Consider the following 21,848-nt stretch of genomic DNA (forward strand, 5'->3'; position numbering starts at 1 on the left):
GCTCAGGGACCACATTTGAGGTCGATTCATTTTTTTCAAGATGGCAAAGATCATAATGTATTCTCAACCACAGGCAGGCTGCTACTTCCCTTTTCAATGTATTGCCCAATGCAATTGCTACAGTTCCAGTGAATATAGTGGAGGGCAGTCACAGACAGGATAAGAGTGGACTCTTACTGTGCTACTTGAGGATATTGATATCATGTCATGGCATGATGTGCCATCACTCACTGCCACTAATTGTGGTCAGTGATGGTTGGGGGCTACCCATTCTTGGTGGATATGGACAGATACCTGACATGCATGCTTGAGATCAAGCATGTATGCACTACACACACATTATTTTTAAAAAGCTCACTGGACACTTGCCTTTCCTTGTAAAATAATTTCCAATAAACTTTATTTATTCACAAACTGAGTTTGAAATTGCCATCTTTTTTTTAAACACATACAATAAAAAAAAACATGTCTAAAAGACAGCCATGGCCTGCCCCAGGTCTCCCAGCTACCATCTTTACACAACTTGTTTTCAACAAATGATCGCTGTATAATACAATATTACAATGTGCCCTCAGAATACAGTGGTTGCTTCCATTTTTAGGTTAACTTGTCAAACAGTGCATTCATTATCAATACATCTCTATTTTCAGAAGATGAGTCATAGATATAAAAGAAACAATGAAAGGACTAATAGCAACAGCTACACAATTCATTACCTTTTCATAGTTGTATTTTTTTGTTTCCAGAAAAAAAGGTGTCTTAAGGCTTATGCTGAATCATATGGATTGTTTAACAGAAAATAACAGGACTGCAGAAAGAAAACTGCAATGACATACTGCTCTTTTGCATCAAACTGAACAAAACACAGATATTCAATTCACCACCATCATTCAAGTCTATTCTTACTACTGCACCAACAAAAATACAATTAAAAGAAAAGTAATGTAACAGAAAGCAAGTGACCAGAAGCTTGTTAGTCTTCCAAAATTCCATCAGTCTGAGGGTGCATTATATGAAGACATCCAACAGACACTATGGGAATAGCTGGCATCTCCAGCATTCAAATTATTCACAATGTTTCAGCAACTGGTTCTGGAATGTACTCTGATGGAAGGACAGCATCCATGGCTACCTGAATTGTTATTATTGGTAGTAGTCAAATCATGACCATTGTCAATGAGATTATATATACCCCAGCGCTTCCCATGAGAGAGAAGTCATGTTCCTGAGAGCCCTGCCGATGAAGTACAGCAGGGCTGGGAGTGGAGTGTTGAATGCTGGCGGTAAAGGGGAAAACAGTCTCCAATTAACAACATTTTAATTTTCTTCAATTAGGCTCAAATCTAATTCTGTACAATCCCTCTCAAAGATACTTGGCTGACACTCTTCTCGATCAGGATCTTCCTCCCCCTCTTCCCCCTCCTCGTCACTCTCGCTTAGAGGACCAATGCTTGTCCTTCCCAGCCCCTCTGGTGAACACGACCCTCTGAAGTCCCCCAAAAAAGGTTCAAAGCCCATGCAAACGTCCTCTCCACAAGCCAGCCTCCCACGCGCCATACCACTCAAGGGGTCTGTACTGCGAGTCTGAAAAGACACAAATAGGAGAAACATTTGAGAGCGAACAAGGCCTTGTTTACACATGTATCATCCCTCTCTAGAAAAAGACAAGAGCGGTCTACATTCAAACCACATGTTCTCTATTCATGATACAGAAATAGGTAAAGTGTTGTTCCATATGATTTCAAATCATTCTGACTGCACCCCTTTCTGATTAGAATGAAACCTTCCATACATGTTTGCCCATGGTAGAAGTGGTCAGAAAGTGACTTTTTGGACCTGAACACCAAAACATTCAGGAGATAGAGGTGCCAAAAGTTGACCCATTTTGCATACCTCACCCTACCATGACACATCCATGTCTTCATGACTGAAAGACAAATGTTTGAGTTTGTTATCATTTGAAAGCATACAAACAGGGTTGTCAAACTATTTGATAATTTCTTTACATAAATTACCTAAAAACCCATCTCACTCAATGAGAAAAAAACTTGAAATATACAAGATGGCGGCATACACATTGTTGGATTTTTCTTCATGGAGCAAAAAATATATTTTAAGTTTGCTAAATTCAATTTTCTACGGACACCCTGCAACTAGACAAGGACATTTTATGAAACTCATGTTTCCACAAATGGAGGATGAAGACACTATTGCCAAGGTTGGTCCATTATACACCAAAGAGTATAATGGATACCCATTTTGGGGGGTTCAAACACAATATCTGGTGTTACAATCTGTAGCTAATGTTTTGGCTGATAAATAAAATAAAACATGAATAAAATTGTAATTACAACTTTCAAACGGTACCACAAAGATGGTTGAAGGTCCACACATCAGATAACGTTGACTTGAGTGGGAATATTCATTGACAATTTCATTTAAAACAATCTTCCATAGGAAACCTATTGAAATCATAGAAATATAATAGAATATAGATTTAAATTCATGTTGACATTCAACAGTGGGTGGACTGGTGGCCATCTTTCTGGTAGTAATTGAAACTTTGAATAAAAAACATGAGCTGGCGCACACCCAGAGAAAATTATTTTATGTAGAAGTGCTGACTAAAACAGCAAATAAACTATAAGCTATAAACAGAAAGAGAGTTGCACACTATATATAAACTCCCAGTAATTTATTGGGTAAATCACCAACATTTCGGCATCGCTGTGCCTTCAGGGTAATGTGATAAATGCTTGAACCAGGTTATGTAGAAAAACAGTGCAACCAATGACAATTGTGTCATAATTATTAAGTTCATTAGAATGAACTGAGGGAAACTTAAACTTTTTAAAAATTTTAAAAATAGTTTAACATATTGAATATATTAGCCTATTGTTATCATATGAAAACAGTTAAATATTGTACATAATATGAGCATCAACATAGATTGTTTTATTAAATTTCACCAATTCAGTATATTTAATTGTTTCCTATTTCATTACATTTTTTGTTACATGTCATCTTTTGGTTAAACTATAATTCATAATAAGCATTATCAACAGCGGGAACATAGTAGGTGTACGCTGATAAGCTGTAGAAAGAATATATCAATTTATAAGACTTGTTCACAAGAGATAATTGTTCCCAAGGGCCTGAGATCAAAGTCAATATTCAGACCACTAGGGGTCAATGTTCTTACACCTGATTGAGCTGTGGTGTTCAGCGAAGTGTTGTTTAAATTGACCTTTCATTTGTCCTACGTAGGCTTTCCCACATGAACAGGTGATGAGATAGATACTCCCTTGGTCTTGCATGAGATGATACCCCTAACAGGGATTTTTCAACCTGGATGTTTTTATAGTGCTATTGCACGCACTGTGCGCATTAGCCACATTTGTAGTTCCCATTTGGAATGGGTGTCAATAGTGTCTGGTGGGCTCAGAATACAGGTCAGATCTCAGCAAGCTATCTCCAATATTGCGATCACACTTATAGACCACAGAGTGGGGATTCCTTGAACAGGTGTGCGATATTTTTGTCTGATTGCAGAATATGCCAGTGCTTTTCCACTTGGTGCAAAACACTGTTGCGCTGTTATTCTTCTTTGGTTGAGTTAAGCAAATCCTATCTTGGTTTGAGATATTTTCATCATTGCAGTGTTAAGAGTTTTGTTGTTGTAGCCTCTCATTGAATTTTTCTTTTTTTTTATAGCATTGCTGTCAAATCTGTCTGGTGGGTACAAATTAATTTAACCCTACATAACTGGCTATATGGTAGACCATTCATGAGGGGACCCTGCATAATTATATGCACATAGCAGGGTATTGCGGCCTGTGGGCTTTGTGTATAAGTCTGTGTGTAATGCATCACTCTCTTTGATGACCCATAAATACCGGTAGTATACTTTTCTCTCATCAGTCTGCATGGTGAATTTGAGGTATTCAGAGCTCTCGTTTAGTAGTTTATAAATCATTTAGATCCTGCTTACTTCCTCCCCATAGCACAAAGACATCTATGCATTTCTTCCATAGGATGCCTTTAGAAAGTAGGGTGTGTATGTTTTGTAAAGGAGTGCTTCCTCAAATTGTCCCACATACATGTTTGCAAGGTAATTGAAACGTAAAAATTAAATGTCAATAGTGTACCAGCTAAAGTGGTTAGAGCGTTGGACTAGTAACCGGAAGGTTGCAAGTTCAAACCCCCGAGCTGACAAGGTACAGATCTGTTGTTCTGCCCCTGAACAGGCAGTTAACCTACTGTTCCTAGACTGTCATTGTAAATAAGAATTTGTTCTTAACTGACTTGCCTAGTAAAATAAAGGTTAACAAAATAATAATAATAATAAATAAATAAAAAATACCCTTGTAAAATTGAACATCCTACCGATCCTCGACTTCAGCGATGTCATTTACAAAATAGCCTCCAATACCCTACTCAATAAATTGGATGCAGTATATCACAGTGCCATCTGTTTTGTCACCAAAGCCCCATATACTACCCACCACTGCGACCTGTACGCTCTCGTTGGCTGGCCCTCGCTTCATACTCGTCGCCAAACCAACTGGCTCCAGGTCATCTACAAGACCCTGCTAGGTAAAGTCCCCCCTTATCTCAGCTCGCTGGTCACCATAGCAGCACCCACAAGTAGCACGCGCTCCAGCAGGTATATCTCTCTGGCCACCCCCAAAACCAATTCTTCCTTTGGCCACCTCTCCTTCCAGTTCTCTGCTGCCAATGACTGGAACGAACTACGAAAATCTCTGAACATGGAAAAACTTACCTCCCTCACTAGCTTTAAGCACCAGCTGTCAGAGCAGCTCACAGATCACTGCACCTGTACATAGCCCATCTATAATTTACCCCGAACAACTACCTCTTCCCCTACTGTATTTATTTATTTAGCTCCTTTGCACCCTATTATTTTTATTTCTACTTTGCACATTCATCCACTGCAAATCTACAATTCCAGTGTTTTACTTGCTATATTGTATTTACTTTGCCACCATGTCCTTTTTTTGCCTTTACCTCCCTTATCTCACCGCATTTGCTCACATCGTATATAGACTTATTTTTCTACTGTATTATTGACTGTATGTTTGTTTTACTCCATGTGTAACTCTGTGTATTTGTCAAACTGCTTTGCTTTATCTTGGCCAGGTCACAATTGTAAATGAGAACTTGTTCTCAACTTGCCTACTTGGTTAAATAAAAGGTGAAATAAATAAAATAAAAAATGTAAATATTTTTCAGTAATGAAAACATGGATGACATCTCATGGTAGGGATCGGTATGCAAAACAGGTCAACTTTGAGCACTTCTATCTCCTAAATGTTTTGGCATTCTGGTCCAAAAAGTAACTTTCACCACTTCTACCATCAGCAAACTTGGATGGAAGGTTTCATTCAAATCTAAAGGGGTGCTATCAGAAAGTAATTGAACTCTTATGGAACGACCCTAAATCAAATGAAATCAAGTTGATATAACTGTTTAGGAAGTGGAAAAATGTAGCATCATATAAAATCTTTGTGATTCTTACAACATGGACGCAGTAGTTTAGCTAGTTCAGGATTTTCTTTTTAAAAAATGTGACAAACAATTAGAAACAAGGGTAATATGATGCCACATCTCCCTGAAAATTAACTGGGATAGTATTGTCAACTTGAATATAGCGGGCTGGACTACCGAATACTGTAGGTGTAAGCCTAGTCTCGTATGCTCTTCCAATGACTGTGGCTGTTGAAAGAGTATTCTAAACCTAAACAGAACACAACGGTTGTACATACACCACATGTAAATGAGTCTGGAAAAATGAACCTGCAACTTTTAAAATGTAGTGTACCATGTTTTTTTTTAATGTGAAGGAGTGACTGGGTGAGTGCACTGAAAAGGGACGCCAGACTTTCTTGCAGCTGCATGCAAATGATATGCAAATCCAGTCAAGAGTGAGTCTTGGTGTACAGTATAACGTTTGCCTAGCATTGCCTACAGGGAGAGCCATTGGCACCCTGCCAATTAACCACACTCAGAGTTTGCGCCTGGGGCATGGGAACAGAAGAAGAGACATCTGTGGCCTGGGACGATTGGTAACAGGAGGACAATAATACACAGGTATGGTCTGTATTCTAAGAATGGAGTTATGGGTGAAAGTTGCCTCTGCATGTCTATTGGATGTTATAAAAGGCAGACTCAGCGATATGACGTCGATGCTTGGGGTGTGGCGAGCAGTTGGACAAAACGAGTATCAAATCAAATTTTATTGGTCACATACACATGGTTAGCAGATGTTATTGCGAGTGTAGCGAAATGCCTGTATCGTAACGGATATGGGACATTTTCTAGATACGATTTTGAGCAGAGTATTTTTTGTAATTATCCATGATCAGAAAAAATGACATTGTCGGGTGCCAGCACGCATCGTTATCATGTCAGTCAGTCAAGGTTTAACGTGATCTAAATAACTCAACTGGCTAGTTTGCAAAGAGAAGGGTGGGCCGTATGCTCTGATTGGATAGTGAAGTTGTAGCTGTCTACTCGCTTCATAATTTCACCTGATCATTCCTTTGGTCTGACAATTTAGATTGCTGCTGCCTGCTACTACGATAAATTGCATGGTGAAGACGTTTGCTATCAAGCTATCAATGTGTATAATATCTAACAAGCGAGGCAAGGGTATGGGAAGAAAAATTTGGGATGCACGATATATCGGTGAACATATCGGAATCGACCGATATTAGCTAAAAATGACAACATCGGTATCGGCCCAATGTCTAGTTTAATGCTGATGTTAAAAACCGATGTCAAAGCTACATTGCATACCTATATAAACGTAGGTAGATGAAGTAATAATACCACGTAAAATTTTGCGCTACATGTGCAACACAGCATTCCTAACCTAGCCCACATAATGTCTGCTGTGTGGATCGAGCAGCCATTTGAAAGAGTAGGAACATTTCAGTGAGACAACTCAAAGGCGAAATCCATTAAAGCCAAGATAATGGAATTCATTGCCCTTGACAATCCACCGGTGGTCTCTGTCGTGGGTGATGCTAACTTTCACCAACTGGTCGAGCACCGGTACACACTACCAAATGCGCTATTTTTAGATGTTGCCCTACCGGAGTTACAGAGTAATAGCGTCACCAAATACATGCTATTAGCGTCACCACATACATACTATGGAACGCCGTTTGGATCTTTGTTTGTCAAAAATATAGCAGTAGCACTGTCAAAAGCTGTACAAAAAAGTCTGCAAACAAGCAAACACTGGCCACGAATGATGCGTTTACAATACCGCGTTGGTAATAAAGCATCATTTGTTCGACCGCAACTTCTGGGGTCACTAGCTTTAGCTTGGTAGCTAGCTACCACCAATACAACCAGCCTGAAAACAATGACCAGTAGAAACTGCAGTCATTTTCATTATTCTTAGCAATGATTTAGGAATCGTTGTGAGTAAGTATTAGCTAGGTTGCCACTAGTTCACCTATTGAAATTGAACTTCATTTCATAAAAATAAATAGTTAGCCAGCTACTTAACCCTGTTGCCCAAAGCTAAAGTTATGAGCAACCAGCTAGCTTCATCTGGCTAGTGAGGCTCGACCGGACCGGGTTATGTGTTGTAAAGCTAGCCACAATAAGGATTAGGCACAAGAGTGGAATTTGCGGTTTGCCTTCAAAAATCAAAGTTTGTCATTGATAGTGATGCAAATGAACACAAATAGTAGAATTATGCCATACTTTTATTTAAGGCTAACCGCAAAGTCCACTAATGTGGCTAATCCTTATTGTGGCTAGCTTCACATAGAAGGGTCTGACAACCATTAATCAAATAAGAACTGTCTTATAAATTAGGGTTATTTTAGATGACACCTAGCTATATAGTTAGCTAGCTAACTATAGAAACTGAAACAGATTATGTCGTGTTATTTGACCTGTCATAGTGTTATTTGATGTGTATGTTTTTTGACACGCAAAGACCCAAACAGCGTTCCATAGAAATCCTGGTTGAGAATGAAACGACTGAACAAATGAACAACGAAACAGCATAGCAAGTAAGTGAAAGAAATAGGTTTTGGTTAGATTTTACTGGTAATGGGGACATACGTAAATGCCAACAAAATAACCTTTTGGTCAGTGTGGTGTGTGTGTAACCTTTAACTTCTTTGGGATCGGGGGCAGTAGTTATGTCCGGATGAAAAGCGTGCCCAATGTAAACTGCCTGTTTCTCAGGCCCAGAAGCTAGGATATTCATATAATTGGTAGATCTGGATAGAAAAAAAACACTGAAGTTTCTAAAACGGTTTGAATGATATCTGAGTATAACAGAACTTATTTGGCAGGCGAAACCCTGAGGACAAACCAACCAGAATTTTTTTCAATGGGTTTTCATTGGGAATCTAGAATTCTAAGGCAGTTCCTTGCCGTTCCTTTTGCCTCCACTGGATGTCAACAGTCTTTAGAAATCGGTTGATGTTTTTCCTTTGTGTAATGAAGGAGTAGGGCTGTCCAGAACAAGGGTCGAGTGAAGTGTACTGTTTGATAGAGGCGCGTGACCTGAAAAGCACGCGCCACTTTGTTTTCCTCCGGTATTAAACGCAGTTTATCCCGTCTTAAATTGTGTCGATTTACGTAAAAAATACCTAAAGTTGTATTAGGAAAGTTGTTTGAAATGTTTGGAGAAAGATTACAGGTAACTTATGAGATATTTTGTAGTCATGTTGAGCGAGTTGGAACCGGTGTATTTTCCAAATCTGACACGCCAAATAAATTGACATTTTGGACATATATAATGACAGAATTAATTGAACAAAAGGACCATTTGTGATGTTAAAAATGAACATATTGGAGTGCCAACAGAAGATCTTCAAAGGTAAGGCATGCATTATATGTTATTTCTGACTTTTGTGTTGAGCCTGGTGGGTTGAATTATGATTTTCATGTGTATGTTTGCTGGGGTGCTGTCCTGTAATAGCATGGTTTGCTTTCGCCGTAAAGCCTTTTTGAAATCGGACACTGTGGTTGGATTAACAAGAAGTTAAACACTGATGCGCATTCTGACTGAGTGACAGCAAACTTGGCTGCCTGCTGCAAATTGAGGACATACACATTTTTGCAGTGAGAACGTGCAGGAAGGTATTTTGCCAACATATACTTAGCATATTAAAACACTTTTGTTTTTCCGATCACAAGTATCATCCAATCCGACTATCAACTGTCAATTTACGGATACAACTAGGAGAACATTAATGTTGTCACACCTCTAGTAGATGCAGAAAGTAAACAGCAGTAGGTCAATTTCTGCAACAGTAGGGAAGTGGATATTCGACCAGCAGAACAAACATTTAAGATTAAGGGTCTAATTTAATGAAAGTTAAAGGTCAACTCAGCAATATGATGTAGGTGCACAAAGTAAACAGCATAGTGGGTCAATTTCCACAACAACTGAGGGGGTTTTAGTGCAAGGCTCAACTTCTCTGCTGTTTTGGTGCCCTGGCTACCCATGTCCATGCGCAGATACTGTGTGACTGTATGTCATGTATCTTGCTTATCTCAATATCTGCGGTGGTGCTCATGGCAACGTCATCTTTATGAGTCTACCTTTAAAGGGATAGTTCAACCAAATGCTATATTGGTTTCCTTAACCGGTATGCAGTCTACGGACAATGTATGACAGGAATCCATGCTTTGGTTTTGTTTCCGAATGCTAACGTTCTAGGCTGTGTGACACAAATACCATGCATTGCTGTCATACCTTGTCCATAGACTGCTTACAGGGTAAGGAAACAAAATGCAATTTTGTAATTTGGGTGAAATATCACTTTAACAACTTTCCTCTGGCTAGCAGATGGCATGTTCCACCACCAATCTACATACGGCTAACATTTCTATTCATTTCTGACCCTTAAAGATTTTTTGTTTACCTGAGTCATCTTGGTGAAATCCAGTACTGGCCGGGCAAATGGTCTGTCTGGGTCACGGCGTCGCTTCAGTCCTGGTTTGAGAAGGAGCAGGTCACAGGGCTGTGAGTGGCAGCGAGGGAGCTGAGGGGGGATGGCCCGGCGAAGAGAGGACGGGGTGCTGCAGGCAGAGGAGGGCAAAGCAGGCACAGCCGGAGGGGGTGCTGCACAGTGGGGTGGAACTGGAGGCGGGGGCAGGAACTTGGCGGCAGCCTCTCTGATAAGGACAGGTGACAGAGAGAAGCGTCGCTGTGGAGGAAGGGGAGGGTGGAGCGGGGACGGAGAGGAGCATGATGATGGGGAGTGGAAGAAACAGCAGCAGGCGCCTCTTCCAGCAGTGTCACTGGGGTCCCATGGGAAATTCCAAGGCAGTGGGGAGTCAGGTGAGAGAGCAATGCTAAAGAATGTGGGGCTTGAAGAAGAGTGTAGTGAAGAATTTAGAGATGAGCTAGGAGCACGAAGCGGACAAGGCCCCCCGGCTACCCCTCCACTGTGGCATTGACGATTCACAGGTGTCCAGACCCTCGAAGCGCTAGGCCGCCAGGTGTAACGGCAGCGTGAAAGGTCCTCTGGCACGGACAGTGAACGACAGTGGCGTTTGGGGGGTGGCGGGGGGGGAGGGGGTGCACCTGGAAAAGACAGGTCTGTCACTGAGGTGCTTGGGACCAGGGGCCGGTGCAGGGCTTCCCCCTCTGCCAGGTGAGTTTCGGGGGAAACCAGAGGGACAGGGCAGGGGGGGAAGCTGGAGCTCAGCACACCCTGCAGGCCAGGCTTGGAGGGAGGGCAGAGCTGCCAATAACCACTCTCTATTAGGGAGAAGGAAAGATGATACCATACATTAGAGCTGGAATAATTAACCAAAAATGACGACGTCAACCAAACCGACCACTTATCAAATACATTTTACAACACTAGAGAAATGTGAAGTTTGAAAAGAGTCTGCTAATTTGGGCAATTCCTAATGGGACATTTGATAACTACTACAATCAAAGTAGTACTAGTAACAAGTATACAAACATAACTATGGTGCATATTAATGTCAGACTTATCGTTCTATTTGTGATAAATCTATATCATAATAAATATACTGAATTTTGTCCATATCGCCCCCTTCTAACATTAATAGAAACCACTTTTGAGATGTATTTATTTTATTAAATAATATGTGAGAAAATCAAAAAGCAATTCATTCCTGATACAATGTAATTGCAGCTTGCTCTTGACAATGACAGCGGTCCTGAAGCTAACTTCCTGCAATTCTATCCATTTTACCATGGGGATTTGAACTGTGTATTTAAATAATGTATTCTCGACCTAAACGTTGTTGCTCATTCTAATATTTCTACGACGTGACTATAAATGAGAACTTGTTCTCAACTGGCCTACCTGGTTAAATAAAAGTGAAACAAATACAAAACAATACACACAAAAAAAATTTTTTTATTTATATACTGGATTCTTGACATAGCTTACTTAGGACTGGGCAATAGAGCCAAAATATTATATCATTTAAAAAAAAATGTATTACAGTACGACAGCATTTTGTTTTTTAATAATAGAAGTTCTACATTTGCTTTGAGTAGTGCGTGACCCTAGGTTGGCAACACACACATTCTCAGTGATTTCAATGGGTCTTTCTCCATTCTGATTGAACAGTATAAAACAATTCAACACCAAAAGTCGTAATTTTCCATTTGAGATCATTTCCACACTGCCACGTAGGGCTGCACGATATAGGCAAGTAATCTGGGCCTTATTTTAACAAAATGTTGCAATTTGACTTGCGATTTAGAGCAAATCACTTGGGTTAACTGTTGGAATCATGGGAATAGAATTTATATTCTAAGTATATAGTTAGAATATAATAGTGGTCACTTTTAATACATCGTTGTTTGACATGAAGTACGAATGAAAATGCCAGGGAGGAGTTATTGTGACAGGGTAAAAACTAATGTGTTGATAGGTGTTTCCTAGGGGACCCAATAATCTTTGGCTACATTGAATGTTTTCTCTTAGATGCTTCATGTAGATAACATTCTTGCTTTGCGTTTACCTCTTTAATTTAGAAGACACTGTTGCACAAACATACCGATTACGTCTACGCAATCACTGGTATTATCAGGCTGCATAGCTAATTATGCTTGCTCTTACTCAGTTAGCGATTAGCATTAGCAGCTAACAAGATTTAGGAACAAAATGCTAAGAAAAGACAAACTAGCTGTTTGCAGATGTAAGAAACAAGCTAATAGTGTAATTATAGAATGCTAGTAGATTTATATTAAGAAGCAAAGTGACAACTGCATCGATATTATAAATTGTGTTGCATATGCTGCATTGACCATGCAGACTGAAGGCAAGTTTATCCTGATTGAAAAACATCAAATGCGCTCCTTGAGTGACAGGGAGTGTGCCTAGGTCTGTGTGGAAAGCGGCATAGAAAGAGATGACTCAAGTAGCAGAGTAAACTATAAAAATGGACGCTACACATAGCGTATCACATTTAAGAAACCAAACATTCAAATACCGGTACAGAAGGTAAAGTAAAAACCCAAACCAGTCCGTGCATCAATACCTGTTTATAGCAACAACAAAAAAAGAAGGGTATTACCGCCCAGCCCTAAGCTTACTCTAATTCAGCAAAAAAATAAACATCGCTTTTTCAGGACCCTGTCTTTCAAATACAATTTGTAAAAATCCAAATAACTTCACAGATCTTCATTGTAAAGGGTTTAAAACTGTTTCCCATGCTTGAACCATAATTAATGAACATGCACCTGTAGAACGGTCGTTAAAACACTAACAGCTTACAGATGTCGGCAATTAAGGTCACAGTTATGAAAACTTATGCCCACGGTCCCTGCTCATCTGAGTGAATGCACCTTAGGCATGCTGCAAGGAGGCATGAGGACTGCAGATGTGGCCAGGGCAATATATTGCAATGTCCGTAATGTGAGATGCCGCTACAGGGAGACAGGGTGGACAGCTGATCGTCCTCGCAGTGGCAGACCACGTGTAACAACACCTGCACAAGATCGGTACATCCGAACATCACAACTGCGGGACAGGTACAGGATGGCAACAACTGCCCGAGTTACACCAGGAACGCACAATCCCTCCATCAGTGCTTAGACTGTCCGCAATAGGCTGAGAGAGGCTGGACTGAGGGCTTGTAGGCCTGTTGAAAGGTAGGTCCCAGCTAGACATCACCAGCAACATTGCCTATGGGCACAAACCCACCGTCGCTGGACCAGACAGGACTGGCAAAAAGTGCTCTTCAAGTGACGAGTCGCGGTTTTGTCTCCCCAGGGGGGTGACGGTCGGATTCATGTTTATAGTCGAAGGAATGAGCATTACACCGAGGCCTGTACTCTGGAGCGGGTTCGATTTGGAGGTGGAGAGTCCGTCATGGTCTGGGGCGGTGTGCCACAGCATCATCGGACTGAGCTTGTTGTCATTGCAGGCAATCTCAACGCTGTGTGTTACAGGCAAGACATCCTTCTCCCTCATGTGGTACCCTTCCTGCAGGCTCATCCTGACATGACCCTCCAGCATGACAACGTCACCAGCCATACTGCTCGTTCTGTGCGTGATTTCCTGCAAGACAGGAATGTCAGTGTTCTGCCATGGCCAGCGAAGAGCCAGGATCTCAAACCCATTGAGCATGTCTGGGACCTGTTGGATCGGAAGGTGAGGGCTAGGGCCATTCCCCCCAGAAATGTCTGGGAAATTACAGGTGCCTTGGTGGAAGAGTGGGGTAACATCTCACAGCAAGAACTGGCAAATCTGGTGCAGTCCATGAGGAGGAGATGCACTGCAGTACTTAATGCAGCTGGTGGCCACACCAGATACTGACTGTTACTTTTGACCCCCACATTATTCCATTTCTGTTAGTCACACGTCTGTGGAACTTGTTCAGTTTATATCTCAGTTGTTCAACCTGTGGTAAATTACATTGATTGGACAGGATTTGGAAAGGCACACACCAGTCTATATAAGGTCTAAGCACGTCAAAGCAAAAACCAAGCCACGAGGTCGAAGGAATTGTCTGTACAGCTCCGAGACAGGATTGTGTCAAGGCACAGATCTGAGGAAGGGTACAAAAACATTTCTGCAGCATTGAAGGTTCCTAAGAACACAGTGGCCTCCAGCATTATTAAATGAAAAAAGTCCGTAACCACCAAGACTCTTCCTAGAGCTGGTCGACCGGCCTAACTGAGCAATCGAAGAAGGGCCTTGGTCAGGAAGGTGACCAAGAACCCAATAGTCAGTGACAGAGCTCCTCTGTGGAGATGGGAGAACCTTCTAGAAGGACAACCATCTCTAAAGCACTCCACCAATCAGGCCTTTATGTTAGGGAGGCCAGACAGAAGCCACTCCTCAGTAAAAAGCACGACAGCCCACATGGAGTTTGCCAAAAGGCATCAAAAGGACTCTCAGCCCATGATAAACAAGATTCTCTGATCTGATGAAACCAAGATAGAACTCTTTGGCCTGAATGCCAAGCGTCACATCTGGAGGGACGAGGTCAGAGACCTGGCCGTGTGGTGCGTCACATCTGGAGGAAACCTGGCACCAGCTGTGGGGATGTTTTTCAGCGTTAGGTACAACTCAGGATCTACGCAAAGATGAACGGAGCAAAGTACAGAGAGATCCTTGATGAGAAAAATCAGGACCTCAGGACCTCAGACTGCGGCGAAGGTTCACCTTCCAACAGGACAACGACGCTAAGCACACAACAAGACAATGCAGGAGTGTCTTCGGGACAAGTTTCTGAATGTCCTTGAGTGGCCCAGCCAGAGCCCAGACTTGAACATAATCCACCATCTCTGGAGAGATCTGAAAATAGCTGTGCAGCGACAGTCCCGATCCACCCTGACAAAGCTGCAGAGAAGAATGGGAGAAACTCCCCAAATATAGGTGTGCCAAGCTTGTAGCGTCATACCCAAGAAGACTCAAGGATGTAATCGCTGCCAAAGGTTCTTCAACAAAGTACAGAGTAAAGTGTCTGAATACTTAAGAAAATGTGATTTCAGTTTAAATACATTTGGGGAAAAAAATGTAAAACAGTTTTTGCTTTGTCATTATGGGGTATTGTATGTATCTGATTGAGGGTAAAAGAACAATTTAAGAATAAGGCTGTAACATAACAAAATGGGGAAAAAGTCAAGGGGTCGGAATAGTTTCCGAACGCACTGTATTGCTGAGTCTACCTTTAAGATCATCCCTTTGCATGATCAGCCTGAGAAGATACATGCGTGGAATAAATCACGTAATGTGTTTTCCTGTTTAACAACCTATACAAACATTTCCTTTCTGTCATTTGGAATTCACCTCCATTTATCTGTGCTCTTATCAACAGTGCAAAGCCAACGTTACAATGCCTAATGCAAGACATTGCTGAATAACAGGCTATGTGGTTTCACTTGTACATACTCACCAGGCATCAATCCATCTGTAGGCCAGCAAATTCCTAGGTTGTTGGGGTCCAGCAGAAACTGGAAGACAGACATGTTTATTGAGGAGCAAAAGCACAGGGAAATTTTTTTCAGAACGGCTCAATTAACAGCAAGAGAAATAAATGGTCATGAAGCTGAGCACTGTTACAATCAAGACAAGGACATGCAAGCAGAGTCATAGGCTGACACATAAGGGGGCCCCCGAGTGGTGCATCGGTCTAAGGCACTGCATCTCAGTGCTAGAGGCATCACTACAGACCCTGGTTTCAATCCAGGGCTGTAATCACAACCGGCTGTGATCGGGAGTCCCATAGGGCGCCACACAATTTGCCTAGCGTCGTGCAGGTTAGGGGCGGGTTTGGCCATTATTGTAAAATAAGAATTTATTCTCGACTTCAAAACAAATTTTATTAGTCATATGCGCTGAATACAAAAAGTGTAGACCTTACAGTGAAATGCTTACTTAGGAGTCTCTAACCAACAATGCAGTTTAAAAATACATACAAATAAACAAAAAAACATAAGAAATAAAAAAAACAAGTAATTAAAGAGCAGCAGTAAAATAACAATGTGAGACTATATTACAGGGGGGTACTGGTACAGAGTCAAGGTGCGGGAGCACTGGTTAGTCGAGGTAATATGTACATGTAGGTAGAGCTATTAAAGTGACGGCATAGATGATAACAGAGAGTAGCAGCTGTGTAAAGGGGAGGAATGCAAATAGTCTGGGTGGCCATTTGATTAGATCTTCAGGTGTCTTATGGCTTGGGGGTAAGAGATGTTTAGCAGCTTCTTGGACCTAGACTTGGCGTACCGGTACCGCTTGCCGTGCGGTAGTAGAGAGAACAGTCTATGACGAGGGTGGCTGGAGTCTGGCAATTTTTAAGGCCTTCCTCTGACACCGCCTGCCAGGATGGCAAGAAGCTTGGCGCCAGTGATGTATTGGGCCGTGCGCAGTACCTTCTGTAGTGCCTTGCGGTTGGAGGCCGAGCAGTTGCCATACCAGGCAATGACGCAACCAGTCAGGATGCTCTCGATGGTGCAGCTATAGAACCTTTTGAGGATCTGAGGACCCATGCCAAACCTTTTCAGTCTCCTGAGGGGGAATAGGTTTTGTCGTGCCCTCTTCACAACTGTCTTGGTGTGCTTGGACCATGTTAGTTTGTTGGTGATGTGGACACCAATGAACTTGAAGCTCTCAACCAGCTCCGTCGATGAGAATGGGGGCGTGCTCGGTCCTCTTTTTCATGTAGTCCACAATCATCGCCTTTGTCTTGATCACGTTGAGGGATAGGTTGTTGTCCTGGCACCACACGGCCAGGTCTCTGACCTCGTCCCTATAGGCTGTCTCATCGTTGTCTGTGATCAGGCCTACCACTGTTGTGTCATTGGCAAACTTAATGACGGCGTTGGAGTTGTGCCTGGCCATGCAGTCATGAGTGAACAGGGAGTACAGGAAAGGACTGAGCATGCACCACTGAAGGGCCCCTGTTTTGAGGATTAGCGTGGCGGATGTGTTGTTACCTACCCTTAACACCTTGGGGCACACCGTCAGGAACTCCAGGATCCAGTTGCAGAGGGAGGTGTTTCGTCCCAGGGTCCTTAGCTTATTGATGAGATTTGAGGGCACTATGGTGTTGAACACTGAGCTCTAGTCAATGAATAGCATTCTCACATAGGTGTTCCTTTTGTCCAGGTGGGAAAGGGCAGTGTGGAGTGCAATAAAGATTGCATCTGTGGATCTGTTAGGGCGGAATGCAAATTGGAGTGGGTCTAGGGTTTCTGGGATAATGGTGTTGATATTAGATGTTGACCGATTAATCGGAATGGCCGATTAACTAGGGCCGATTTCAAGTTTTCATAACAATCGTAAATCGGTATTTTTGGACACCGATTTGGCCAATTTAATTTTTTTTTTTTTTTTTTTTTCATCTTCATTTAACTAGGCAAGCCAGTTAAGAACACATTCTGGGCCTTACGGGTGGAGCAGTGGTTAAGGGTGCTGTACTGCAGCGCCAGCTCCGACACATTGGTGCGGCTGGCTTCCGGGTTGGATGCGCGTTGTGTTAAGCAGTGCGGCTTGGTTGGGTTGTGTATCGGAGGACGCATGACTTTCAACCTTCGTCTCTCCCGAGCCCGTACGAGAGTTGTAGCGATGAGACAAGATAGTAGCTACAAACAATTGGATAACATGAAATTGGGGAGAAAAAAGGGGGGTAAAAAATCCCAAAAAAGAAGAAAAAAGAAAGCATTCTTATTTTCAATAACTGCCTTGTTCAGGGGCAGAACGAGAGATTTTTACCTTGTCAGCTCAGGGATTCAATCTTGCAAACTTACAAACTAACTAGTCCAACGCTCTAACCACCTGATTACATTGCACTCCACGAGGAGACTGCCTGTTACGCGAATGCAGTAAGCCATGGTAAGTTGCTAGCTAGCATTAAACTTATCTTATAAAAAAATCAATCAATCAAAATCACTAGTTAAACTAGTAATATCATCAACCATGTGTAGTTATCTAGCGTGTCCTGCGTTGCTTATAATCAATGCGGTGCGTAATCATTGCTCTAATGTGTACCTAACCATAAACATCAATGCCTTTCTTAAAATCAATACACAGAAGTATATATTTTTAAACCTGCATATTTAGCTAAAAGAAATCCAGGTTAGCAGGCAATATTAACCAGGTGAAATTTGGGTCATCTAATTTGCTAGAATGTTACATAATTATGACATAACATTGAAGGTTGTGCAATGTAACAGGAATATTTAGACTTATGGATGCCACCCGTTCTGTATTTCACTGAAAGAATAAACGTCTTGTTTTCGAGATGATAGTTTCCGGATTCAGCCATATTAATGACCTAAGGCTCGTATTTCTGTGTGTTATCATGTTATAACTAAGTCTATGATTTGATAGAGCAGTCTGACTGAGCGATGGTAGGCAGCAGCAGGCTCGTAAGCTTTCATTCAAACAGCACTTTTGTGCATTTGCCAGCAGCTGTTTATGACTTCAAGCCTATCAACTCCTGAGATTAGGCTGGTGTAACCGATGTGAAATGGCTAGCTAGTTAGCGGGGTGCGTGCTAATAGCGTTTCAAACGTCACTCGCTCTGAGACTTGGAGTGGTTGTTCCCCTTGCTCTGCATGGGTAATGCTGCTTCGAGGGTGGCTGTTGTTGTTGTGTTCCTGGTTCGAGCCCAGGTAGGAGCGAGGAGAGGGATGGAAGCTATACTGTTACACTGGCAATACTAAAGTGCCTATAAGAACATCCAATAGTCAAAGGTTAATGAAATAGAAATGGTATAGAGAGAAATAGTCCGATAATAACTACAACCTAAAACTTCTTACCTGGGAATATTTAACTCATGGTAAAAGGAACCACCAGCTTTCATATGTTCTCATGTTCTGAGCAAGGAACTGAAACATTAGCTGTCTTACATAGCACATATTGCACTTTTACTTTCTTCTCCAACACTTTGTTTTTGCATTATTTAAACCAAATTGAACATGTTTCATTATTTATTTGAGGCTAAATTGATTTTGATGTATTAAGTTAAAATAAGTGTTCATTCAGTACTGTTGTAATTGTCATTATTACAAATAAATAAATCAAATTAAACTCGTACGATTAATCGGTATCTGATTTTTTTTTGGTCCTCCAATAATCGGTATCGGTGTTGAAAAATCATAATCGGTCGACCTCTAGTCGATATGACCAGCCTTTCAAAGCACTTCATGGCTACAGACGTAGTGCTATGGGTCGGTAGTCATTTAGGCAGGTTACCTTAGTGTTCTTGGGCACAGGGACTACAGTGGTCTGCTTAAAACATGTTGGTATTACAGACTCGGACAGAGAGAGGTTGAAAATGTCACTGAAGACAGGTGGACAGCGCATACTCCCAGTACACGTCCTGGTATTCCATCTGGCCCTGCGGCCTTGTGAATGTTAACCTGTTTAAAAGGTCTTACTCACATCGGCTGCGGAGAGAGTGATCACACGGTCCTCCGGAAACGCTGGTGCTCTTATTTATGTTTCAGACTTGCCCAGTTAAATAAAGGTTCAATTTGAAAAACTTACCACGTTTAGGGCCCTTTGGTGAGCGTTGCTGTCCAGACTATGTTTCTGCAGATGCTCGATCAGTGAAACCATGCATGGTTGCGAGGTGGTGGGCAGTGTTGAGGGGAAGGGGCGTGTCCCTCTATCTGTTCTTCAATCTAATTGTGACTGGCAGAGCTTCTCTGGCACCTCCACTCCTCCTCTGGGCCAGGTTGCCCTGCCCAGTCTCACTGGGACATGGTCATCACTGTAGTCAGCTCACCTGAAGGGTAAAGTCCGATAGCAGGACGGACCAGTGTTACCAAAAGTAAATGACAGTGCAGGGGTTTTCAAATACAGGTGATACCGCTCAAATGGGGAAGCTGTTAATGTTTTAGGACATTTGTAATCACATTTTCATGTTCTATACAGTTTGCCATATTGACTTTTGGTAACCCATCACTTTCTCTGTATCTTATGGAGTAGACAAATTAAGCCTAGATGTCGAAATGGGGTCTTTTCCAGACCTGACATAACACGTCTTTAGATGCTCAACCACTGACCAAACGTGCTCACAGGTGTTCAGACACACCATCTCTGAGTGCAGAAGTAATGGTGACAGGTGCCTGGGATGTGATGGCCTTCCTGATGCCACTCGGGGGTTTATTGAATACCTACTCAAGATCACGAGGCACATGTCCGACAACCAGAAAATGTAACCAAAAACGAACACCTCAACCAGTAACCTTAATGATGGATACGTGAATTTGAAAAGGGTGCATACTGAGGTCCAATCTGGCAAAGTACCAAGCATGTCATGATCTATCAAGAACTGGCATGCTCTTCTTCACTCAATAACAAGATTGAGAAAAAGCTTCTTGGCTAGCTAACGTTTGGTAGCTACCATTTTGATAAGAACATTTGGAAAGCCAGAATGATGGCTACATAACTAGTTTATATCAAATGATGGTATCCTTGCTGTCCATTACAAACCTTTCAAATGAGCAATGTGTGGTAGCGAGCTATTCATTCACAATTAGTATATCATATGTTTGAAGATCGTTGTAAACCCCTTCACAGAATATGAAGCCTTCACTTAGCTAGCTCAGTCAAGATGACTAACGTTAGCAATAGCAAGCCGCACTGACAATATGATGCTAACTAGCTCGATTAGCTAACGCAAATCGTAATTTGTATGGTTAGCAAGCTAGCTAGCTTAGCGTACATCCATTTAACCGATTATGCAGACACATCCACACAAAACACCGCTTGTTAATCTGTAATAAACAAATGAATTATTACCCCCTACCCGATTAGATCACTAGCTGTCGAGGCTCGCTAGCTATTCTGCATGCATTTATCGCTAGAGCCTTGGACCGCTGTGCCATATCTAGGACGCGTGCTTACAAAAACACGGCCATGCATTTTATAACGCAGTGAGACGTTTCAGATAAATAAAACTGCTAATCAATAACTTTTCTTTGTAACGGCTACTTGATTCAAATTTCGTTCTTACCTCGACCAACACCACCGTACATCAGGCCTTACAGGGGTTAAATGCTGCTGGTGAAGGATAAACCAATTTGGAGCCTGTGCAGAACGCGACTGGCAACCACGTTAGTATCTGTGTCTCCGATATTATTGACCTATTAAAAAGCATAACCTTGTACCAGAACCGTTGTTGATTACAATATCTGGAACATAACATTAACGTCATAATCAAGGTGTCATTGAAATATACAAGACATATCCGTATTAGACAAAAATAGCACAGCATACAATTCAGTCGTCCGTTTAAAATAAATTAAATACGTTCAAACCTGTGAGCGATTTGAATGTATAAATAGGGGGCGCCCAAGCAGTGGGCCATTCGATGATAATTCGAACAACAGATTGAAGTATCTGACGTGCAATAGCGTAGCATTTTAAAAGAGCGGACAAAAACTTATTTTTTTTTAAGATGTCAAATCGCAAGATTTCATTCATTGTTGAAAATGGCACAACTTTGACTGAACTGACGTAAGGTTATTAGATGGCTATAAAGTATTCGGATCAGTTGTTTACTTGACACATTGATAGGCCCTGGGACCATTTTAAAGTCACGCCTTAACACTGGAATATGTCACTTTTCATATTACTTATATATCATCCCACCGTAAGATTTATTGGTGAGGCAAGTACAAGAAATAGCGTATACCGTTATCTTGTGGATGCTTTGAATACTGCAGTTAGCGTTGCATGTTGGACGGGCCGAATGAAAGCTCAAAACGTTATGACCTCAGCGCTATCCCCCCAATCCCGGAGACCCATTAAACCAGGAAAGCCAACTTCAACATCTCCTGAGAATTGTGTGTGGAAAAATAAAATCTTTATTAATTTCGCTTTGCATCAGTA

The 21,848-nt window shown here is 41.8% G+C and overlaps 1 protein-coding gene across 3 annotated transcripts; it reads right to left on the reverse strand.

Moving 5' to 3' along the window:
- Nucleotides 1-370: 370 nt before the first annotated feature.
- On the reverse strand, nt 371-21,320 carry LOC124000907 (protein FAM53C-like). Of its 3 annotated transcripts, none has more exons than XM_046307598.1 (5): nt 20,971-21,320; nt 19,497-19,737; nt 15,397-15,454; nt 9,924-10,588; nt 371-1,584 (listed from the first exon to the last, which is right to left on the reverse strand). In XM_046307598.1, exons 2-5 carry the CDS (start codon nt 19,566-19,568, stop codon nt 1,318-1,320), a joined length of 1,062 nt encoding a protein of 353 aa, XP_046163554.1. In that variant the 5' UTR covers nt 19,569-19,737; nt 20,971-21,320; the 3' UTR covers nt 371-1,317. The 3 variants fall into 3 exon arrangements, with proteins under 3 accessions (XP_046163554.1, XP_046163552.1, XP_046163553.1); XM_046307596.1 differs by having other exon boundaries at nt 9,924-10,765; nt 20,971-21,319; XM_046307597.1 differs by lacking the exons at nt 19,497-19,737; nt 20,971-21,320 and adding an exon at nt 16,944-17,100 and having other exon boundaries at nt 9,924-10,765.
- Nucleotides 21,321-21,848: the final 528 nt, after the last annotated feature.

This window comes from Oncorhynchus gorbuscha, linkage group LG16 (assembly GCF_021184085.1).
Source record: "Oncorhynchus gorbuscha isolate QuinsamMale2020 ecotype Even-year linkage group LG16, OgorEven_v1.0, whole genome shotgun sequence".
NCBI classification, from domain to species: domain Eukaryota; kingdom Metazoa; phylum Chordata; class Actinopteri; order Salmoniformes; family Salmonidae; genus Oncorhynchus; species Oncorhynchus gorbuscha.